Below are 19,538 nucleotides of genomic sequence, written 5' to 3'. Positions count from 1 at the left end.
GTGCTGCCTGCCCTGAGACGTCTTCCTGCGGGCTTGGGAAAAGCCCTGGACCTTTATGCCGTTCCCGCGGAGTACCAGGAGGGGTGCTAAATTACTTAAATGTAAATGTAAATGTACCAGGACCTCCGGAAGGTTTTCAGCAAGGCCCGTGCCACAGCTCTTCCTCTGCATCGGCCCTATGACTATGCCATCTACCTTCTCCCGGGCACTACACCACCTCGGGGTAGTTTTATTCCCTGTCAGACCCAGAAATGAAGATGATGGAGACGTATATTGAGCACTCCCTGGCTGCAGGGGGAATCAGTCCTTCTGCCTCCCCCGCCGGCGCAGTCTTCTTTTTTGTTGAGGAGAAAATCCTGCGTCCATGTATCGACTACCAGGGCCTGAGTGACATCACGGTTAAAAAAATGTTACCCTCTTCCACTCATCGCCTCGGCTTTCGAGCTATCCAGGAGGCTACCATCCGCTCCAAGTTGGACCTCCGGAACGCATACCATCTAGTACGGATCTGGGAAGGGGATGAGTTGAAGACCCCATTTAACACAGCTAGCGGGCACTATGAATACCTGGTGATGCCATTTGGACTGACCAACGCTCCTGCTGTGTTCCAGGCCCTGGTAAACAACGTTCTCCTGGACATGTTGAACCGGTTCGTATTTGTCTGCCTTGATGACATCCCCATGTTTTCCCACTCGGCTCAAGAACATGTCCTCCATGTCAGACAAGTTCTCCAGCATCTTCTGTAGAACCAGCTGTAAGTCAAAGCAGAAAATTGTGAATTCCATCGCTCCACCATCTCCTTCCTGGGGTACATATTAGCTGCAGGCAACATCAGGATGGATCCTGAAAAGGTGAGAGCGGTGGTGGATTGGCTGCAACCCAACTCCAGAGTGCAGCTGCAACACTTCCTGGGGTCCGCCAATTACTTCCTCCGGTTCATCCGGGGCTACAGTACCTGGGCTTTCCCCCTGTCATCACTCACCTCCCACAATTTCCTGTTTACGTGGTCTCCAGCTGCAGACAAGGCATTCTTGGACTTCAAACAACAATTAACTTCCTCCCCCATCCTAATCCATCCAGATCCGTATTGGCAGTTCATGTGGGAGGACAATGCTTCAGAAGTCAGAGTGGGGTTGTCCTGTCCAGTGTTCGGCCCAAGACCAACAGCTGCATCCTTGCACTTTCCTCTCCCATCGTATCAACCTCACACAAAGTCTAAAATGCTCTGTTAAAATCTCATGGCTGTAGTGTTCAGATTTCCCTTCACTGAAAATAAGGGTTCTAGCTCAAACCATTAAAAACTGCCCCAGACCATTATTCCACCCACACCAAACTGTACAGTTGGCACTATCAAATCAAATCAAATGTATTTATATAGCCCTTCGTACATCAGCTGATATCTCAAAGTGCTGTACAGAAACCCAGCCTAAAACCCCAAACAGCAAACAATGCAGGTGTAAAAGCACGGTGGCTAGGAAAAACTCCCTAGAAAGGCCAAAACCTAGGAAGAAAACTAGAGAGGAACCGGGCTATGTGGGGTGGCCAGTCCTCTTCTGGCTGTGCCGGGTAGAGATCATAACAGAACATGACCAAGATGTTCAAATGTTCATAAATGACCAGCATGGTCGAATAATAATAAGGCAGAACAGTTGAAACTGGAGCAGCAGCACAGTCAGGTGGACTGGGGACAGCAAGGAGCCATCATGTCAGGTAGTCCTGGGGCACGGTCCTAGGGCTCAGGTCCTCCGAGAGAGAGAAAGAAAGAGAGAATTAGAGAGAGCATATGTGGGGTGGCCAGTCCTCTTCTGGCTGTGCCAGGTGGAGATTATAACAGAACGTGGCCAAGATGTTCAAATGTTCATAAATGACCAGCATGGTTGAATAATAGTAAGGCAGAACAGTTGAAACTGGAGCAGCAGCATGGCCAGGTGGACTGGGGACAGCAAGGAGTCATCATGTCAGGTAGTCCTGGGACATGGTCCTAGGGCCCAGGCCAGTTGAAACTGGAGCAGCAGCATGGCCAGGTGGACTGGGGACAGCAAGGAGTCATCATGTCAGGTAGTCCTGGGGCATGGTCCTAGGGCTCAGGTCCTCCGAGAGAGAGAAAGAAAGAGAGAAGGAGAGAATTAGAGAACGCACACTTAAGATTCACACAGGACACCGAATAGGACAGGAGAAGTACTCCAGATATAACAAACTGACCCTAGCCCCCGACACATAAACTACTGCAGCATAAATACTGGAGGCTGAGACAGGAGGGGTCAGGAGACACTGTGGATTGACACTATGCATTGGGGCAGGTAGCGTTTTCATGTAATCTGCCAAATCCAGTTTCGTGAAGTGTGATTCATCACTCCAGAGACACTTTTTCACTGCTCCAGAGCCCAATAGCGGAAAGCTTTACATCACTCGATCCGGCACTTGGCATTGCACGGCCATAAAAACCCATTTAATGAAGCTCCTGATGAACAGTTCTTGTGCTGACGTTGCTTCCAGAGGCAGTTTGGAACTCGGTAGTGAGTGAGGACAGAGGAATTTTAATCATTTCGTTCTGCAGCACTCGACCTTCCCGTTCTGTGAGCTTGTGTGGCCTACCACTTCGCAACTGAGACATTGTTGCTCCTAGATGTTTCCATAAAAAATAACAGCACTTGCAGGGCAGAATTTTTACAAACTGACTGATTGGAAAGGTGGCATCCTATGACGGTGCCACGTTGAAAGTCACAAAGCTCTTCAGTAAGTCAATTCTACTGCCAATGTTTGTCTATGGAATTTGCATGGCTGTGTCCTTGACTTTATACAACTGTCAGCAATTGGTGTGGCTGAACTAGCCAAATCCACTTTTGAAGGGGTGTTTCGATACTTTGTGCATTTAGTGTATCTTTGACTAACAGATGTATATTTTTATTCCCAATCATGTGAAATTCATAGAGAGAGAGAGAGAGAGAGAGAGAGAGAAAGAGAGAGAGAGAGAGAGAGAGAGGGTGGGGAAGTGCCTGCAGGTCAAGGAGACACCGCATTAACATGGGGTGGCAGGGTAGCCTAGTGGTTAGAGCGTTGGACTAGTAACCGAAAAGTTGCAAGTTCATATCCCCGAGCTGACAGGGTACAAATCTGTCATTCTGCCCCTGAACAGGCAGTTAACCCACTGTTCCTAGGCCGTCATTGAAAATAAGAATTTGTTCTTAACTGACTTGCCTAATTAAATAAAGTTACAATTTTAAAAAATGAAACACAAGAGGGCGTGGAAGGAGCAACTGTGACAACCACAGGAGGGGGCATCTTGCTGGGGTCAGGCAGAAGGTCATACACAGGGGGTCCAAAAAGGCATCAGTACAGGCAGGGAAAAGGCTAGTAACGTCATCCGGGAGATTAGGCAATAGTTCGATAACAGGAAATCCGATAGGCTAAAGTACAGGCAGGGACTAGGCAAAGGCATCGTTAGTGAGGCAGGCAAAACACTATCATACAAGGGAGGAGTAAATTACAGGAAAAACAGAGCTTTGAAAAGACATGTGTCACAAAAAAACTCAATGATGGGGTGCATAGAACTGAACTAAATATGTGTGATAATGACATACAGGTGTGTGAACAGGTGATTGGGATCTGGAGAGTGAGCTGTATTCAGGGATCTACATGTTTGAGAGTGTGAGCTGGAAGCAGACGTTACAACAGTCATTATGGGGTATTGTGCATAGATTGATTAGGGGGAGAAAACAATGCAACACATTTACGAATAGGGCTGTAACGTAAGAAAATGTTGAAAAATTCAAGAGGTCTGAATAATTTCGAATGCACTTTCTGTTTTACTGTTTACAAATGAAGACACCTTATGTATCTAATCCCCCATTTGAAGAATTTATACGAATTTGAACAACTTTGGCAATCTGTCCTCTCCGTGGCGTTGAGTAGGTGGGAGAAGAAGGTACAGGGATGCAGCTTAAGGTCCCGGGCAGAACATTGGGACAGAACCCCCACTCCTACATCCGAAGCATTGGCCTCAACCACAAACAGAGGGGAAGGGTACGGATGAACCAGGATCGGAGCCATCGTGAAGAAGTTTTAAGGTCCCGGAACACCCGGTCAGTGGCCATGGATCATGTGAACGGAACCTTGGCAGAGGTGAGGGCAGACAGGGGGAGCCCAGGGTGCTGTTACCACGGATAAAGCGGCGATAAATGTTGGCGACTTCAGGATGTGTTGCAGCTGCACCCTGGATGTAGGCTGAGGCCATTCCACCACTGCTTTCAACTTCTCGGGGTCCATCTGGACATTCCCAACAGAGATGATGTAGCCCAATAAAGGAATGGTGGAGCAATGGAACTCACCTTTCCTCGGACACGGAGCACGGATTCTATACCATCTACTGCATCTTCCCTATGCCGCACGGCCATCGCTCATCCATAAATGTATATGTACATAATCTTATTCATCCCTTTACAGTTGTGTGTATCAGGTAGTTGTTGTGAATTTGTTAAGGAAGGAAATGAGTGTTAGCTGATAACGGTTCTTCACAGTGATATCACTGAGTCCCCTGTAGTCAATGCACAGCCGCAGGGTGTGGTCCTTCTTCTAGACAAAGATGAACCCTGTGCCAGTGGGAGAGGAGGAGGGACAGATAAATCCTGTAGCTAGGGGGTCCCCAATGTAGTCATCAATAGCCTTGGTCTCTGGTCCCGACAGCGAGTATAAACATCCCTGGGGCGCCGTGGTGCCAGGGAGAAGGTCAATCCCGCAGTCATAGGGACGGTGCGGCGGAAGGGAAGTGGCCCGGCCTTGCTGAACACCTCCCAGAAGATGCTGGTACTCCACGGAATGGCAGAGAATTCTGGAGCCACCTCGAGGGCCCCGGGAGACGTCCCGGGGCAGACTGCGCCGACTTCAGACAATGGGCATGGCGGAAGAGACTCCAGCCCATGATAGCACACGTAGAACAGTTTATTACATTTACATTTACATTTAAGTCATTTAGCAGACGCTCTTATCCAGAGCGACTTACAAATTGGTGCATTCACCTTATGACATCCAGTGGAACAGCCACTTTACAATAGTGCATCTAAATCTTTTAAGGGGGGTTGAGAAGGATTACTTTATCCTATATTCCTTAAAGAGGTGGGGTTTCAGGTGTCTCCGGAAGGTGGTGATTGACTCCGCTGTCCTGGCGTCGTGAGGGAGTGTGTTCCACCATTGGGGAGCCAGAGCAGCGAACAGTTTTGACTGGGCTGAGAGGGAACTGTACTTCCTCAGTGGTAGGGAGGTGAGTGGAATTTATGAGTGGAATGTGTCGCTGGAGACAGAAGAATCCCAACACCATGGGAATCTGGGGGACTTGATGAGCAGGAAATGAATGGTCTCGCTGTGATTCCCTTACACATGTAGGTTGATGGGAGTGGTGTTATTGGTGACCCGACCTATAGAGCGCACATCCAGCACTCTAACATCCATGGGAATGGAGAGGGGCTGAGTGGGGATGTTCAGCTCGGAAGCCAGTGTGGCGTCCAGAAAGCTCTCATCGGCCCCTGAGTCAATGAGAACCCAGAGAGATTTGGACTGGTTCCCCCACAGCAGAATGACATGGAAAGGGGTGCAAGTAAGGGAAGCAGAAATGTTCTCCATATGGCCCACCAGAGTACTCGCTCCCTGGAGAGCCTGGTCCGTTACCGTGCACGATAATACAAAATGACCAAAAGTCGCACAATACAGACATATCCTTGTGCTGATTCTGTGTTGCCGTTCTGCTGGCGACAGCCCAGCTCTGCCTAGTTGCATGGTGTCGGGAAACAGTACCTCTGCTCTTTTCGGTGACTCTCGAGGAAAGTCGTAAACCTTGGGTACTCTCGGCTACGGAACCGTCGGGAACCTCCAGAATGCCTAGAAGGCGAGGTGGGAGGAGATGTCGTTGCACAGCTGGTCCTGGTCTGCTGGGTCAATTTGGGCGAATTCCTACTATCAGATATGAAGGTAAGACCCAGATTCAGACCATGTTGGATAACCAATAGTTTAAAAATCCCAAAGGGGCAGGTAAACAGACAGGTTAAGGCAGGCAGGGGTCAATAGTCCAGAGAAGTGGGGGAAAGGTACAGGACGCCAGGCAGGCTCAGGGTCAGGGTCAGGCAGAGTCGTCAGGCAAGCAGGCTCAGAGACAGGTCAGGCAAAGGTCAAACCCAAGAGGGCAAGAAAAAGCGAGACTGGGGAAAAGCAGGAGCTGAGACAAAACGCTGGTTGGCTTGAACAAACAAGACGAAGATGCACAGACAGACAGAAAACACAGGTAAGAATACACAGAGGATAATGAGGAATAAGGGTGACACCTGGAGGGGGGTGGACACAATCACAAAGACAGGTGAAACAGATCAGGGTGTGACACAAACAGGCTAAATGTCAGTAGAGAGACAAAGTGGACTCGCAGTTGAACGGCTCAGACACAGGATTTATGAATAATTCAGTTCAGATCGACACTTTTATGGTCTATGGAATGTTCCTATGGACTGAATATCATGGGATAGTGTTGAAAATAAAATTCTTTTGAAAACCACAATATCCAGTGGGGCAAAAAGTATTTAGTCAGCCACCAATTGTGCATGTTCTCCTGTCATTTTCATCATAGGTACACTTCAACTATAACAGACAAAATGAGAAAAAAATCCAGAAAATCATATTGTAGGATTTTTAATTAATTGATTTGCAAATTATGGTGGCAAATAAGTATTTGGTCAATAACATAAGTTTATCTCAATACTTTGTTATATATCCTTTGTTGGCAATGACAGAGGTCAAATGTTTTCTGTAAGTCTTCACAAGGTTTTCACACACTGTTGCTGGTATTTTGGCCCATTCCTTCATGCAGATCTCCTCTAGAGCAGTGATGTTTTGGGGCTGTTGCTGGGCAACACAGACATTCAACTTCCTCCAAATATTTTCTATGGGGTTGAGATCTGGAGACTGGCCAGGCCACTCCAGGACCTTGAAATGCTTCTTACGAAGCCACTCCTTCATTGCTCAGGCGGTGTGTTTGGGATCATTGTCATGCTGAAAGACCCAGCCACGTTTCACCTTCAATGCTCTTGCTGATGGAAGGAAATTTTCACTCAAAATCTCACGATACATGGCCCCATTCATTCTTTCCTTTACACGGATCAGTCGTCCTGGTCCCTTTGCAGAAAAACACCCCAAAGCATGATGTTTCCACCCCCAAGCTTCACAGTAGGTATGGTGTTCTTTGGATGCAAGTCAGCTTTATTTGTCCTCCAAACACGACGTGTTGAGTTTTTACCAAAAAGTTATATTTTGGTTTCATCTGACCATATGACATTCTCCCAATCTTCTTCTGGATCATCCAAATGCTCTCTAGCAAACTTCAGACGGGCCTGGACATGTACTGGCTTAAGCAGGGGACACGTCTGGCATTGCAGAATTTGAGTCCCTGGCGGCGTAGTGTGTTACTGATGGTAGGCTTTGTTAATTTGGTCCCAGCTCTCTGCAGGTCATTCACTCGGTCCCCTGTGTGGTTCTGGGATTTTTGCTCACCGTTCTTGTGATCATTTTGACCCCACGGGGTGAGATCTTGCGTGGAGCCCCAGATCGAGGGATTATCAGTGGTCTTGTATGTCTTCCATTTCCTAATAATTTGTTGTACGGCTTTGAGTCGTTGTAGTAGTTTGTTCCATTTAACAGTGCCAGTATATATAAATGTAGTTATACTCTTATATTTCATATAGTGAATATTAGACTTTCTGACTCAGGTTTTATGATGGACATCTTTCTTACAAATGGAAAATAGTTATATTGGTACCTGGAGGCTGAGTCTGTGATAATTATGTGGACCAGACAAAGTTAAATTAATGCTACTCTTTATTTCCACAGATGGCCAGCTTCCAGATGAGAATGAGGGGGGAGTTTAAGTACAATTCTTACAAGCTCTTTGGCTGGTCTGTAGCTTATTTTTTCAATGTTTGGGGCTGCTGGTGAACTATCATGTACAGGCATAATCAAAGTGGCACTAGAATGGTGAAAGCCCTTAATGGTGCTGCCCAAGCCAAAAAAAGCTTTGGGCCAAGAGGGCCCTCTATCCACTCAATGATCAGTTCAAACAGCTGAGCTCCAGAAAACAGCTGAAGTTGCCCCTTACCTGACTTTTCAGCTGCCTCTTCAGATGTAGAAGAGATACAGTAGTATGTGATCAGCTGTAGTGTGTATCTGCACACTATAAACATATGGTTCTTTATGGTGCCAATTGAGAGTTCTTTATCTTGTAAACCATCGCAGATCCCTTTTTGGTGAAATATTGAACACTTTGTTAAGGTTCTACCTGTCTACCTGGGCCTGTTTTGACAATGGATTTATTATTGGATATGAAACAAACCTTCACGTGAACCTGATTGGTCAACTCCCCTAACCCTCCTGCATCAATTAACATGAACCTTTCCCATTCAGAAGGCTATAAGAAAACTCTAAATCTGTCACCAAAGATTATTATTTATTTATTTTTGACCTTTATTTAACTAGGCAAGTCAGTTAAGAACAAATTCTTATTTTCAAATTTTCACAGCCTAGGAACAGTGGGTTAACTGCGTGTTCAGGGGTAGAAGATGTTGGATAAAGTCAGGAATTCAATTGGTGAGGGATGAATATAGCACCATTCATGTAAGTAGAGACAATGAACCGTAGGAATATGGTAACATAGTGGAAACATGGTGGAAGGACCTTTGAAATGTAAGAAAACCAACACCATCTGAAAATGGATTCATTTCATTCACACATATGCAATTAACATAATTCATACATATTTGACATCAGTCCTCATTCAATTTGAACAGTGCTTAACTACATACAGAGTAAAATCCAATGTCAGCATACCTAAAGTAATGTTTGTAATAATGCTGAGATTAGTAAAAATGCTATGCATTTGTGTGTTCCTCAAGGCTCTGTTTTAGGACCACTATTGTTTTCACTATACATTTTACCTCTTGGGGATGTTATTCAAAAACATAATGTTAACTTTCACTGCTAAGCGGATGACACACAGCTGTACATTTCAATGAAACATGGTGAAGCCCCAAAATTGCACTCGCTAGAAGCATGTGTTTCAGACATAAGGAAGTGGATGGCTGCAAACTTTCTACTATTAAACTCGGACAAAACAGAGATGCTTGTTCTAGGTCCCAAGAAACAAAGAGATCTTCTGTTGAATCTGACAATTAATCTTAATGGTTGTACAGTCGCCTCAAATAAAACTGTGAAGGACCTCGGCGTTACTCTGGACCCTGATCTCTCTTTTGAAGAACATATCAAGACCATTTCGAGGACAGCTTTTTCCATCTACGTAATATTGCAAAATCAGAAAATTTCTGTCCAAAAATGATGCAGAAAAATTAATCCATGCTTTTGTCACTTCTAGGTTAGACTACTGGAATGCTCTACTTTCCGGCTACGGATAAAGCACTAAAGAAACTTCAGTTAGTGCTAAATACGGCTGCTAGAATCCTGACTAGAACCAAAAAAATTGATCATATTACTCCAGTGCTAGCCTCTCTACACTGGCTTCCTGTCAAAGCAAGGGCTGATTTCAAGGTTTTACTGCTAACCTACAAAGCATTACGGGCTTGCTCCTACCTATCTCTCTGATTTGGTCCTGCCGTACATACCTACACGTACGCTACGGTCACAAGACGCAGGCCTCCTAATTGTCCCTAGAATTTCTAAGCAAACAGCTGGAGGCAGGGCTTTCTCCTATAGAGCTCCATTTTTATGGAACGGTCTGCCTACCCATGTCAGAGACGCAAACTCGGTCTCAACCTTTAAGTCTTTACTGAAGACTCATCTCTTCAGTGGGTCATATGATTGAGTGTAGTCTGGCCCAGGAGTGGGAAGGTGAACGGAAAGGCTCTGGAGCAACGAACCGCCCTTGCTGTCTCTGCCTGGCCGGTTCCCCTCTTCCACTGGGATTCTCTGCCTCTAACCCTATTACAGGGGCTGAGTCACTGGCTTACTGGGGCTCTCTCATGCCGTCCCTGCAGGGGGTGCGTCACCTGAGTGGGTTGATTCACTGTTGTGGTCATCCTGTTCGCTTGGCGCCCCCCTTGGGTTGTGCCGTGGCGGAGATCTTAGCAAAACTTAGCGATTTCTCCTCAAGAATCTTTCAGGAAAAACTGAACATTTGCTATGTAACTGAGTCTCCTCATTGAAAACATCCGAAGTTCTTCAAAGGTAAATTATTTTATTTGAATCCTTTTCTGGTTTTTGTGCAAATGTTGCCCGCTAAATGCTACACTAAATGCTACGCTAGCTATCACAAATGCTTGTTTTGCTATGGTTCAAAAGCATATTTTGAAAATCTGAGATGACAGTGTTGTTAAGAAAAGGCTAAGCTTGAGAGCTAGCATATTCATTTCATTTAATTTGCGATTTTCATAAATAGTTAACGTTGCTTATGCTAATGAGCTTGAGGTTATAACTGGATAAAGGTTTTTTCATAGCCAAACATGAACAAAACGGAGTGATTTGTCCTACACAAATAATATTTTTTTGAAAAACTGAACATTTGCTATCTAACTGAGAGTCTCCTCATTGAAAACATCTGAAGTTCTTCAAAGGTAAATTATTTTATTTGAATGATTTTCTTGTTTTTGTGAAAATGTTGCTGGCTGAATTCTATGCTTATGGCTATGTTAGCTATCAACACTCTTACACAAATGCTTGTTTAGCTATGGTTGAAAAGCATATTTTGAATATCTGAGATGACAGTGTTGTTAACAAAAGTCTAAGCTTGAGAGCAAATATATTTATTTAATTTAATTTGCGATTTTCATGAATAGTTAATGTTATGCTAATGCGTTTGAGGCTATAAATAGAATCCCGAATCCGGGATTGCTCTGACGCAAGAAGTTAACTGATTTTGTACTCTGACATCCTTGAGTAGGCAGAGGGAGTGTGGAAGGCCATCTAGGAATCTTTGGGATTTTTGACTTTTGATGATACTTCATTAAATAGTACCCGCAAAAAAACAGTCTCAACGTCAACAGTGAAGAGGTGACTCCGGGATGCTGGCCTTTCTGGAAGAGTTGCAAAGAAAAGCCATATCTCAGAGAGTCAAATAAAAAAAAAAAATGAAAAATTCCTTATGGCTGGGGCAGTATTGAGTAGCTTGGGTGAATAAGGTGCCCAGAGGTGCCCAGAGTAAACTGCCTGCTCCTCAGTCCCAGTTGCTAATATATGCATATAATTAGTATATTTGGATGGAAAACACTCTGAAGTTTCTAAAACTTTTTGAGTGATGTCTGTGAGTTTAACAGAGCTCATATGGCAGGCAAAAACCTGAGAAAAATCCAAACAGGAAGTGGGAAATCTGAGGCTTGTAGTTGTTTAACTCAGCCCCTATTGAAGATACAGTGGGATATTGGTTATGTTGCACTTCCTAAGGCTTCCAATAAAATGTCAACCATCTTTAGAAACTTGTTTGAGGCTTCTACTGAAAAGGGGGCTGAAAGAGAGGGGAATGAGTCAGAGGTCTGCCAGCAGCCACAGGCTGGTCACGCTCATTTCACATGAGGGTAGCTCCCTTTCCTTTCCTTTTCTGAAGACAAAGGAATTCTCCGGTTCATACCTTATTGAAGATTTATGTTAAAAACATCCTAAAGATGGATTCCATACATCGTTGACATGTTGCTACGGACATTTCGTCTGCAACTTGTGAACGCGCTTTGTGAGTTTTGATTTGTTTACGAAACGGCCTAACAAAAGTAGCTATTTGGACATAAATGATGGACATTATCAAACAAATCAAACATATATTGTGGAACTGGGATTCCTGGGAGTGCAGTCTGATGAAGATCTTCAAAGGTAAGTGAATATTTATAATGTTATTTCTGAATTCTGTTGACTCCAACATGGCGGATATATGTATTTGTTGTCTGAGATTATTGCATGGTTTGCCTTTTTCTGTAAAGCTTTTTTGAAATCTGACACAGCGGTTGCATTACGGAGAAGTTTATCTAAAGTTCCATGCATAACACTTGTATCTTCATCAACATTTATAATGAGTATTTCTGTAAATTGATGTGGCTCTCTGCAAAATCACCGGATGTTTTTGGAACTACTGACGATACCGCGCCAATGTAAACTCCATTTTTTTATATAAATATGAACTTTATCAAACAAAACATTCTTATATTGTGTAACATGAAATCCTATGAGTGTCATCAGATGAAGGTCATCAAAGGTCAGTGATTAATTTTATCTCTATTTGTGATTTTTGTGACTCTTCTCTTTGGCTGGAAAAATGGCATTGTTTTTCTGTGGCTTGGCTCTGACCTAACATAATCATTTGTGGTGCTTTCGCTGTAAAGCCTATTTGAAATCGGACACTGTGGTGGGATTAACAACAAGATTACCTTTAAAATGGTATAAGATACTTTTATGTTTGAGGAATTTTATTATGAGATTTTTTCTGTTTTGAATATGGCACCCTGCACTTTCACTGGCTGTTGTCATATCGATCCCGTTAACGAGATTTCAGCCCTAGTTTTAAGATGGGCAAAAGTACACTGGACTGGACAGAGGAACTTTGCCTTGCATCCCACAGTCGCCTCTTCACTGTTGACGTTGAGACTGGTGTTTTGCGGGTAATATTCAATGAACCTGACAGATTTTAAAACTAAGCTTTCGATACTGGTAAGGCTTAGAAGGAGGGATGTATGTTCTGTTTGTCGCTATTGTCAAAGTATGATTATTGTGATGTTGAAAATGCAAGACATGATACTGAAGCGCCGAAGTGGGTATGCTTTGTTTTTAGTTGTGTGATGCATTGGCACAGAAAACTATTGGTGAAAACTTATGTTGCGTTCCATGCATTTTATATGATTGGCATCAAAATGTTGGATATCTAATGTCCCCCTAGATTTTAATTGCCTGCAGCCAGATCTCATCGTGTTGTAGGCCTAATGAAATATGCCAGGAGATTGAGCTCGTCCGTGGTGGTCGGCGATCCTCAACCTTCTGGCCCGTAGCCCTGCGTGGCATCGACTGTGCCACAAAAGTATGCTGAAGTGTCAATGTCAATAACCACATTTCTAAGCATTATTTAGAGTTAATTCAATGAGGGGGAGGGTGTGTACATTTGTTGTAACAGTACAAGGGGAGGTTCAATGAAAATATTCCCAGTACATTTTGAACTGTCCCTAAGTGCTTTTGAGATCACTGATCGATACAACTGAGCCGAACTGGAAATCATATTTCTTAGTCACATTAAAAAAACATCAATGGGTGATTTGGTCAGAATACATCTTGGTTGTTCTGATGTCTGACAAAAAGTACTTGTCCCCATGATGTAACTGAGACAACTCAGGTTTGCAAAGCCAGTGTGGCTCCAAACACCAAATCGATCAATTGCAAATAATAGGCATTCCCAGCAGTACAGTTTGCAGTGCTTCTCGAGCCTGTCTTTGTAGCGTCGGCTTTGTAGCGTCGGCGTCTACCTCTCCTGACAATGTCTAACTTTTCTTGAAAGTTTGTCTTGAGAATGGCGTTATAATTATATCCTCGACCAAATCGATATCTTCTCCTTCCGCCATTGTGGGTTGAAAAAACAGTTTAATAGTACGCAAAATAATTTGTTGATCAATTTCAGTTTCCTAGTTCTGAGACCTGCCCATATAGGACCTGCCTCTCAATATTGGTAATCCAATCAAAAGACGTGCAGGCACTACGCCTGCTAGCTGGCTCCTGTGTAACACTGGAGCCAGCCTGCAGGCGTACAATAGCCAACTCTAAAGCTGATTGGTTGACACTAAATTTTAATTTCCATTCACTTTAAGCTACAAGTGCCCGCACTGTTGATTCTGAAGGCTCCAAATATCAACCTGGGGCTGGAAGCAGTGCAACCAAGAGGAACGCTATAAAATGAAGAGTGTAACTCTTATTCTGGGGAATAATTTAATACATATTTGTGGGAAAATATATTTAAAAAATATATATATTCTGATGATGTTTTGGCCAGCAGAGAAGGCCTTGCTGGCCCTGACGGCCCACAACTGTGTGGTGTTGATACAGAATTATTTGGCTGGATTGGATTGGAATGACTTGGCATAAGAATGAAAAAGCTTATTTAATAAAACACATTGTAGTAATTTAGGGTTGTACACTCCAAATACCAAAGTGTGTGGTTGTTCCATGTGATTTAATGATAAATAGTTTGTAAGTATTCTAAAAGTACATTTTGAGGACGTCATGAGTCATTCTATATGTTGTTTAACATCTCCCTTCTAGTGGCTCAATTGGGACACAATGCCTTCAACAAGTGTAGTAAAATTGAAATGTACAATATGCATGATGTCAGATAACATCTAAGTAGATCTCAATGGTGTATTGTGTAAGTAGTAGATGGTCAAATCTAAGAATATGCAAATATGGGTAACACTTTATAATCAAATCAAATCAAATCAAATCAAATCAAATAGTAGCATAGTTTTATGAGATCATTCAAAAGATGTTTAATGAATGAACGTATAAACCATTAACTGATCATTAGTAGAGTAGTTTTGCAGTCTCTAATCTAAAGGGAGGACTATTCACACTTTCTTAACTTATAAACCATTTACTAATCATGAGTAAAGTCATTTTGCAGAATCTAAAGTGAGGACTATTCACACTTTCTAATACTTTATAAATGTTTTGAACAGTGACCAGTTTAATTTATCACAAAAAGATGGACATGCCATTGGTAGACATTCCAATACCTCCTGATTCTACTTAAGGTCTCAAAATAATCTAGAACAAACCAATGGTAAATGATAAGCACACAACACAGAGGATGTTAACTCATTAAACATCTTATGAATGGTCTTATGTATCATTATTACAGACTATAAAAATTGTTAATAAATCTGTGAATAACCAGCTTAGTACAACAAATGTGGGAGTAATGATACATGAATGATGAATAAACTATTTACTTAGCAAGTGTTATTGCAAAATGTTACCAATCTCTATATTCATTCAGACTCCACAACATCTGAGAGAGCTGCTCTTGAGTGACCCCTGACCTGGCAGCAGTGATGTAGTGAGAGCAGTGGTAGTGAGAGTGCTGATAGTGAGAGCAGTGGTAGTGAGAGTACTGATAATGAGAGTAGTGATAGTGAGAGTAGTTATTGTGTTCATAACCAGTATGATGATGTTCAAGTGTCTTCTGCGGTCTCCTGCGCTGTTGTGTTGAATCGTTAATGGATATAGTAGTGTTTATACAGTTGAGAATACCTAGTTTATTAACATTTAAATAAAGGTGGAGTAATGATTAAGACATGGTGAGCAAGCTGTAAATTACTTATAAAGTGTTTATAAAGTGTTACTCATAATTGCATAATTGTATATTCTTACATTTTACCCTTAACTACTTACACAATACACCATTGAGATAGACTTGGACGTTATCTGATATCATGCAGCATTGTACATTTCAACTTTACTACATTTGATGAGGATGCTGTGTCACAATTGAGCCACTAGAGGGAGATGTTAAACAACATATGGAACGACTCATGACGTCCTCGGAATGTACTATCAGAATACTGACATACTATTTATCATTAAGTAACACGGAACAACCACAGCCTTAGGTATTTGGAGTACACAATCAACAATGACTACAATGTATTTTATAAAACAAGCTTATTCCTTCTTATGCTTTCTCCAAGTCATGTGGAACGTTGGGACAGAACCCCCACTCCTACATCCGAAGCATTGACCTCAACCACAAACAGATGGGAAGGGTACGGATGAACCAGGATCGGAGCCGTAGTGAAGAAGTTTTAAGGTCCCGGAACACCCGGTCAGTGGCCATGGATCATGTGAACGGAACCTTGGCAGAGGTGAGGGCAGACAGGGGGAGCCCAGGGTGCTGTTACCACGGATAAAGCGGCGATAAATGTTGGCGACTTCAGGATGGCAGCTGCACCCTGTAGGCTGAGGCCATTCCACCACCGCTTTCAACTTCTCGGGGTCCATCTGGACATTCCCAACAGAGATGATGTAGCCCAATAAAGGAATGGTGGAGCAATGGAACTCACCTTTCCTCGGACACGGAGCACGGATTCTATACCATCTACTGCATCTTCCCTATGCCGCACGGCCATCGCTCATCCATAAATGTATATGTACATAATCTTATTCATCCCTTTACAGTTGTGTGTATCAGGTAGTTGTTGTGAATTTGTTTGATTACTTGTTATATATTACTGCATAGTCAGAACGAGAAGCACAAACAGTTCGCTACATTTTCATAAACATCTGCTAACCGTGTGTATGTGACCAATACATTTGATTTGGTAGGCATTTCATAGATCCAGCTTGGAGAAGACAGTGGCCCCCTGGAGCAGCTCGAAGGCTGAGGAAATGAGTGTTAGCTGATAACGGTTCTTCACAGTGATATCACTGAGTCCCCTGTAGTCAATGCATAGCCGCAGGGTGTGGTCCTTCTTCTAGACAAAGATGAACCCTGTGCCAGTGGGAGATGAGGAGGGACAAATAAATCCTGTAGCTAGGGGGTCCCCAATGTAGTCATCAATAGCCTTGGTCTCTGGTCCCGACAGCGAGTATAAACGTCCCTGGGGCGCCGTGGTGCCAGGGAGAAGGTCAATCCCGCAGTCATAGGGACGGTGCGGCGGAAGGGAAGTGGCCCGGGCCTTGCTGAACACCTCTCAGAAGATCCTGGTACTCCACGGAATGGCAGAGAATTCTGGAGCCACCTCCGAGGGCCCCGGGAGACGTCCCGGGGCAGACTGCGCCGACTTCAGACAATGGGCATGGCAGAAGAGACTCCAGCCCATGATAGCACCCGTAGAACAGTTTATGAGTGGAATGTGTCGCTGGAGACGGAAGAATCCCAACACCATGGGAATCTGGGGGGACTTGATGAGCAGGAACTGAATGGTCTCGCTGTGATTCCCTGACACACGTAGGTTGATGGGAGTGGTGTTATTGGTGACCCGACCTATAGAGCGCACATCCAGCACTCTAACATCCATGGGAATGGAGAGGGGCTGAGTGGGGATGTTCAGCTCGGAAGCCAGTGTGGCGTCCAGAAAGCTCTCATCGGCCCCTGAGTCAATGAGAACCCAGAGAGATTTGGACTGGTTCCCCCACAGCAGAATGACATGGAAAGGGGTGCAAGTAAGGGAAGCAGAAATGTTCTCCATATGGCCCACCAGAGTACTCGCTCCCTGGAGAGCCTGGTCCGTTACCGTGCACGATAATACAAAATGACCAAAAGTCGCACAATACAGACATATCCTTGTGCTGATTCTGTGTTGCCGTTCTGCTGGCGACAGCCCAGCTCTGCCTAGTTGCATGGTGTCGGGAAACAGTACCTCTGCTCTTTTCGGTGACTCTCGAGGAAAGTCGTAAACCTTGGGTACTCTCGTCTACGGAACCGTCGGAACCTCCAGAATGCCTAGAAGGCGAGGTGGGAGGAGATGTCGTTGCACAGCTGGTCCTGGTCTGCTGGGTCAATTAGGCGAATTCCTACTATCAGATATGAAGGTAAGACCCAGATTCAGACCATGTTGGATAACCAATAGTTTAAAAATCCCAAAGGGGCAGGTAAACAGACAGGTTAAGGCAGGCAGGGGTCAATAGTCCAGAGAAGTGGGGGAAAGGTACAGGACGCCAGGCAGGCTCAGGGTCAGGGTCAGGCAGAGTCACAGGCAAGCAGGCTCAGAGACAGGTCAGGCAAAGGTCAAACCCAAGAGGGCAAGAAAAAGCGAGACTGGGGAAAAGCAGGAGCTGAGACAAAACGCTGGTTGGCTTGAACAAACAAGACGAAGATGCACAGACAGACAGAAAACACAGGTAAGAATACACAGAGGATAATGAGGAATAAGGGTGACACCTGGAGGGGGGTGGACACAATCACAAAGACAGGTGAAACAGATCAGGGTGTGACACAAACAGGCTAAATGTCAGTAGAGAGACAAAGTGGACTCGCAGTTGAACGGCTCAGACACAGGATTTATGAATAATTCAGTTCAGATCGACACTTTTATGGTCTATGGAATGTTCCTATGGAATCCCACTATTTTGATTGACCTCTGACATCGCCCAACATAGTTAGTCTTACACAGTTTAAAATGTAAAAAAGCCTTTGAGAGACAAACATCAATATAATATATTTTCCCCATTAAAATGCTCACTTGAATAAATGTACCTTTCTCTCATCTCTAACGATCAGTAAGGCTGAAGGACAGGCTAAGAGGGCACAGCAACATCCAATCCTGTCATACATTACATCATGCTTTCGCAAATGATTTGTTTATCCAACCATTTGTTCATTTGTGTGTTCACTTGTGTATGTTTAGGTAGTGGTGGGTGGTGTGTGTGTGTGTGTGTGTGTGTGTGTGTGTGTGTGTGTGTGTGTGTGTGTGTGTGTGTGTGTGTGTGTGTGTGTGTGTGTGTGTGTGTGTGTGTGTGTGTGTGTGTGTGTGTGTGTGTGTGTGGAGACGCCAGGGAGGGGAGTTTCTGTCAGTAACTCAGGTATAAATATAGAGGCAGAGCTCAGAGTTTCTCAGAAGGCGGACCTGACAGGGTCACACACAGGACCAAGCAGGAGCAGGACCTCAGCATTTTTACTTTTTAATACAAATGGAGACACATGAAGATGTTCAATACTGTTTTCTAGACATAAACTCTTCTTGTATTAAGGCTTTTCTATCGACATCTATCTACATAACACTGTACATCTTCTTCTCACTGATTTCAGCAGTTACAGTATTTTTGAACGTACTGGTGATCATCTCTATCTCTCACTTCAAGCAGCTCCACACTCCAACCAACCTGCTCATCCTCTCTCTGGCTGCGTCAGATCTCCTGGTGGGACTGATTGTGATACCAGTAATGACTGTAGCAACAATGGAACCATGCTGGGGTTTTGGAGAATATTTCTGCGTGTTTCATACCTACATTGCTTGTTTATCTCCTTCTTTATCTGTGGGCAATTTGGTCTTGATATCTATTGACCGCTATGTTGCTGTGTGTGATCCCTTATTGTACCACTCTAAAATAACAACAACAAGAATCACGTGTTGTATATCCATCACCTGGTGTTGTTGTATCATATACCGTGCTGCTAATATACAATATTTTGTAAATGTACAGGTACCAAGTAGGTGTTTGAAAGAATGTACTAATTTTGAAGGGTCAACCTGGGTAAATTTCACTGATCTTGTTATTACAATGGTTGTCCCGTGCTCTGTTATTATTACACTTTATGTGAAAATCTTTGTGGTGGCCAGATCACAGGCCAGAAAGGTATTTTCAAAAGAGGCTGCCAGAGTGTTTGGTGTTAAAACTGTACAGGCAAGTAAGTCTGAGAGAAAAGCAGCAAAAACTCTGTCTATTGTTGTTTTCAACTATCTCATTTGTTGGATTCCATCTCTACTTGTATTCTTTATCTTTTCTGTTTTAATTGATAATTTATTAGCATATTTCATCCGTTTGTCATTTGTTAATTCCTTAATTAATCCAATCATTTATGCTTTCCTTTATCCATGGTT

General features: G+C 43.7%; 1 protein-coding gene across 1 annotated transcript; it reads left to right on the top strand.

Moving 5' to 3' along the window:
* Positions 1 to 18,569: 18,569 nt before the first annotated feature.
* On the top strand, positions 18,570 to 19,533 carry LOC127920529 (trace amine-associated receptor 13c-like; the record flags this gene model as incomplete). Its single annotated transcript, XM_052504578.1, has 1 exon — positions 18,570 to 19,533. A coding segment is annotated over exon 1 (906 nt), but the record flags the coding sequence as incomplete, so codon positions are not given.
* Positions 19,534 to 19,538: the final 5 nt, after the last annotated feature.

Source organism: Oncorhynchus keta, unplaced genomic scaffold (genome assembly GCF_023373465.1).
Source record: "Oncorhynchus keta strain PuntledgeMale-10-30-2019 unplaced genomic scaffold, Oket_V2 Un_contig_19828_pilon_pilon, whole genome shotgun sequence".
Lineage (NCBI taxonomy): Eukaryota > Metazoa > Chordata > Actinopteri > Salmoniformes > Salmonidae > Oncorhynchus > Oncorhynchus keta.
The sequence above is the reverse complement of the archived record's forward strand: the minus strand, read 5'-3'. Positions and strand labels throughout refer to the sequence as shown.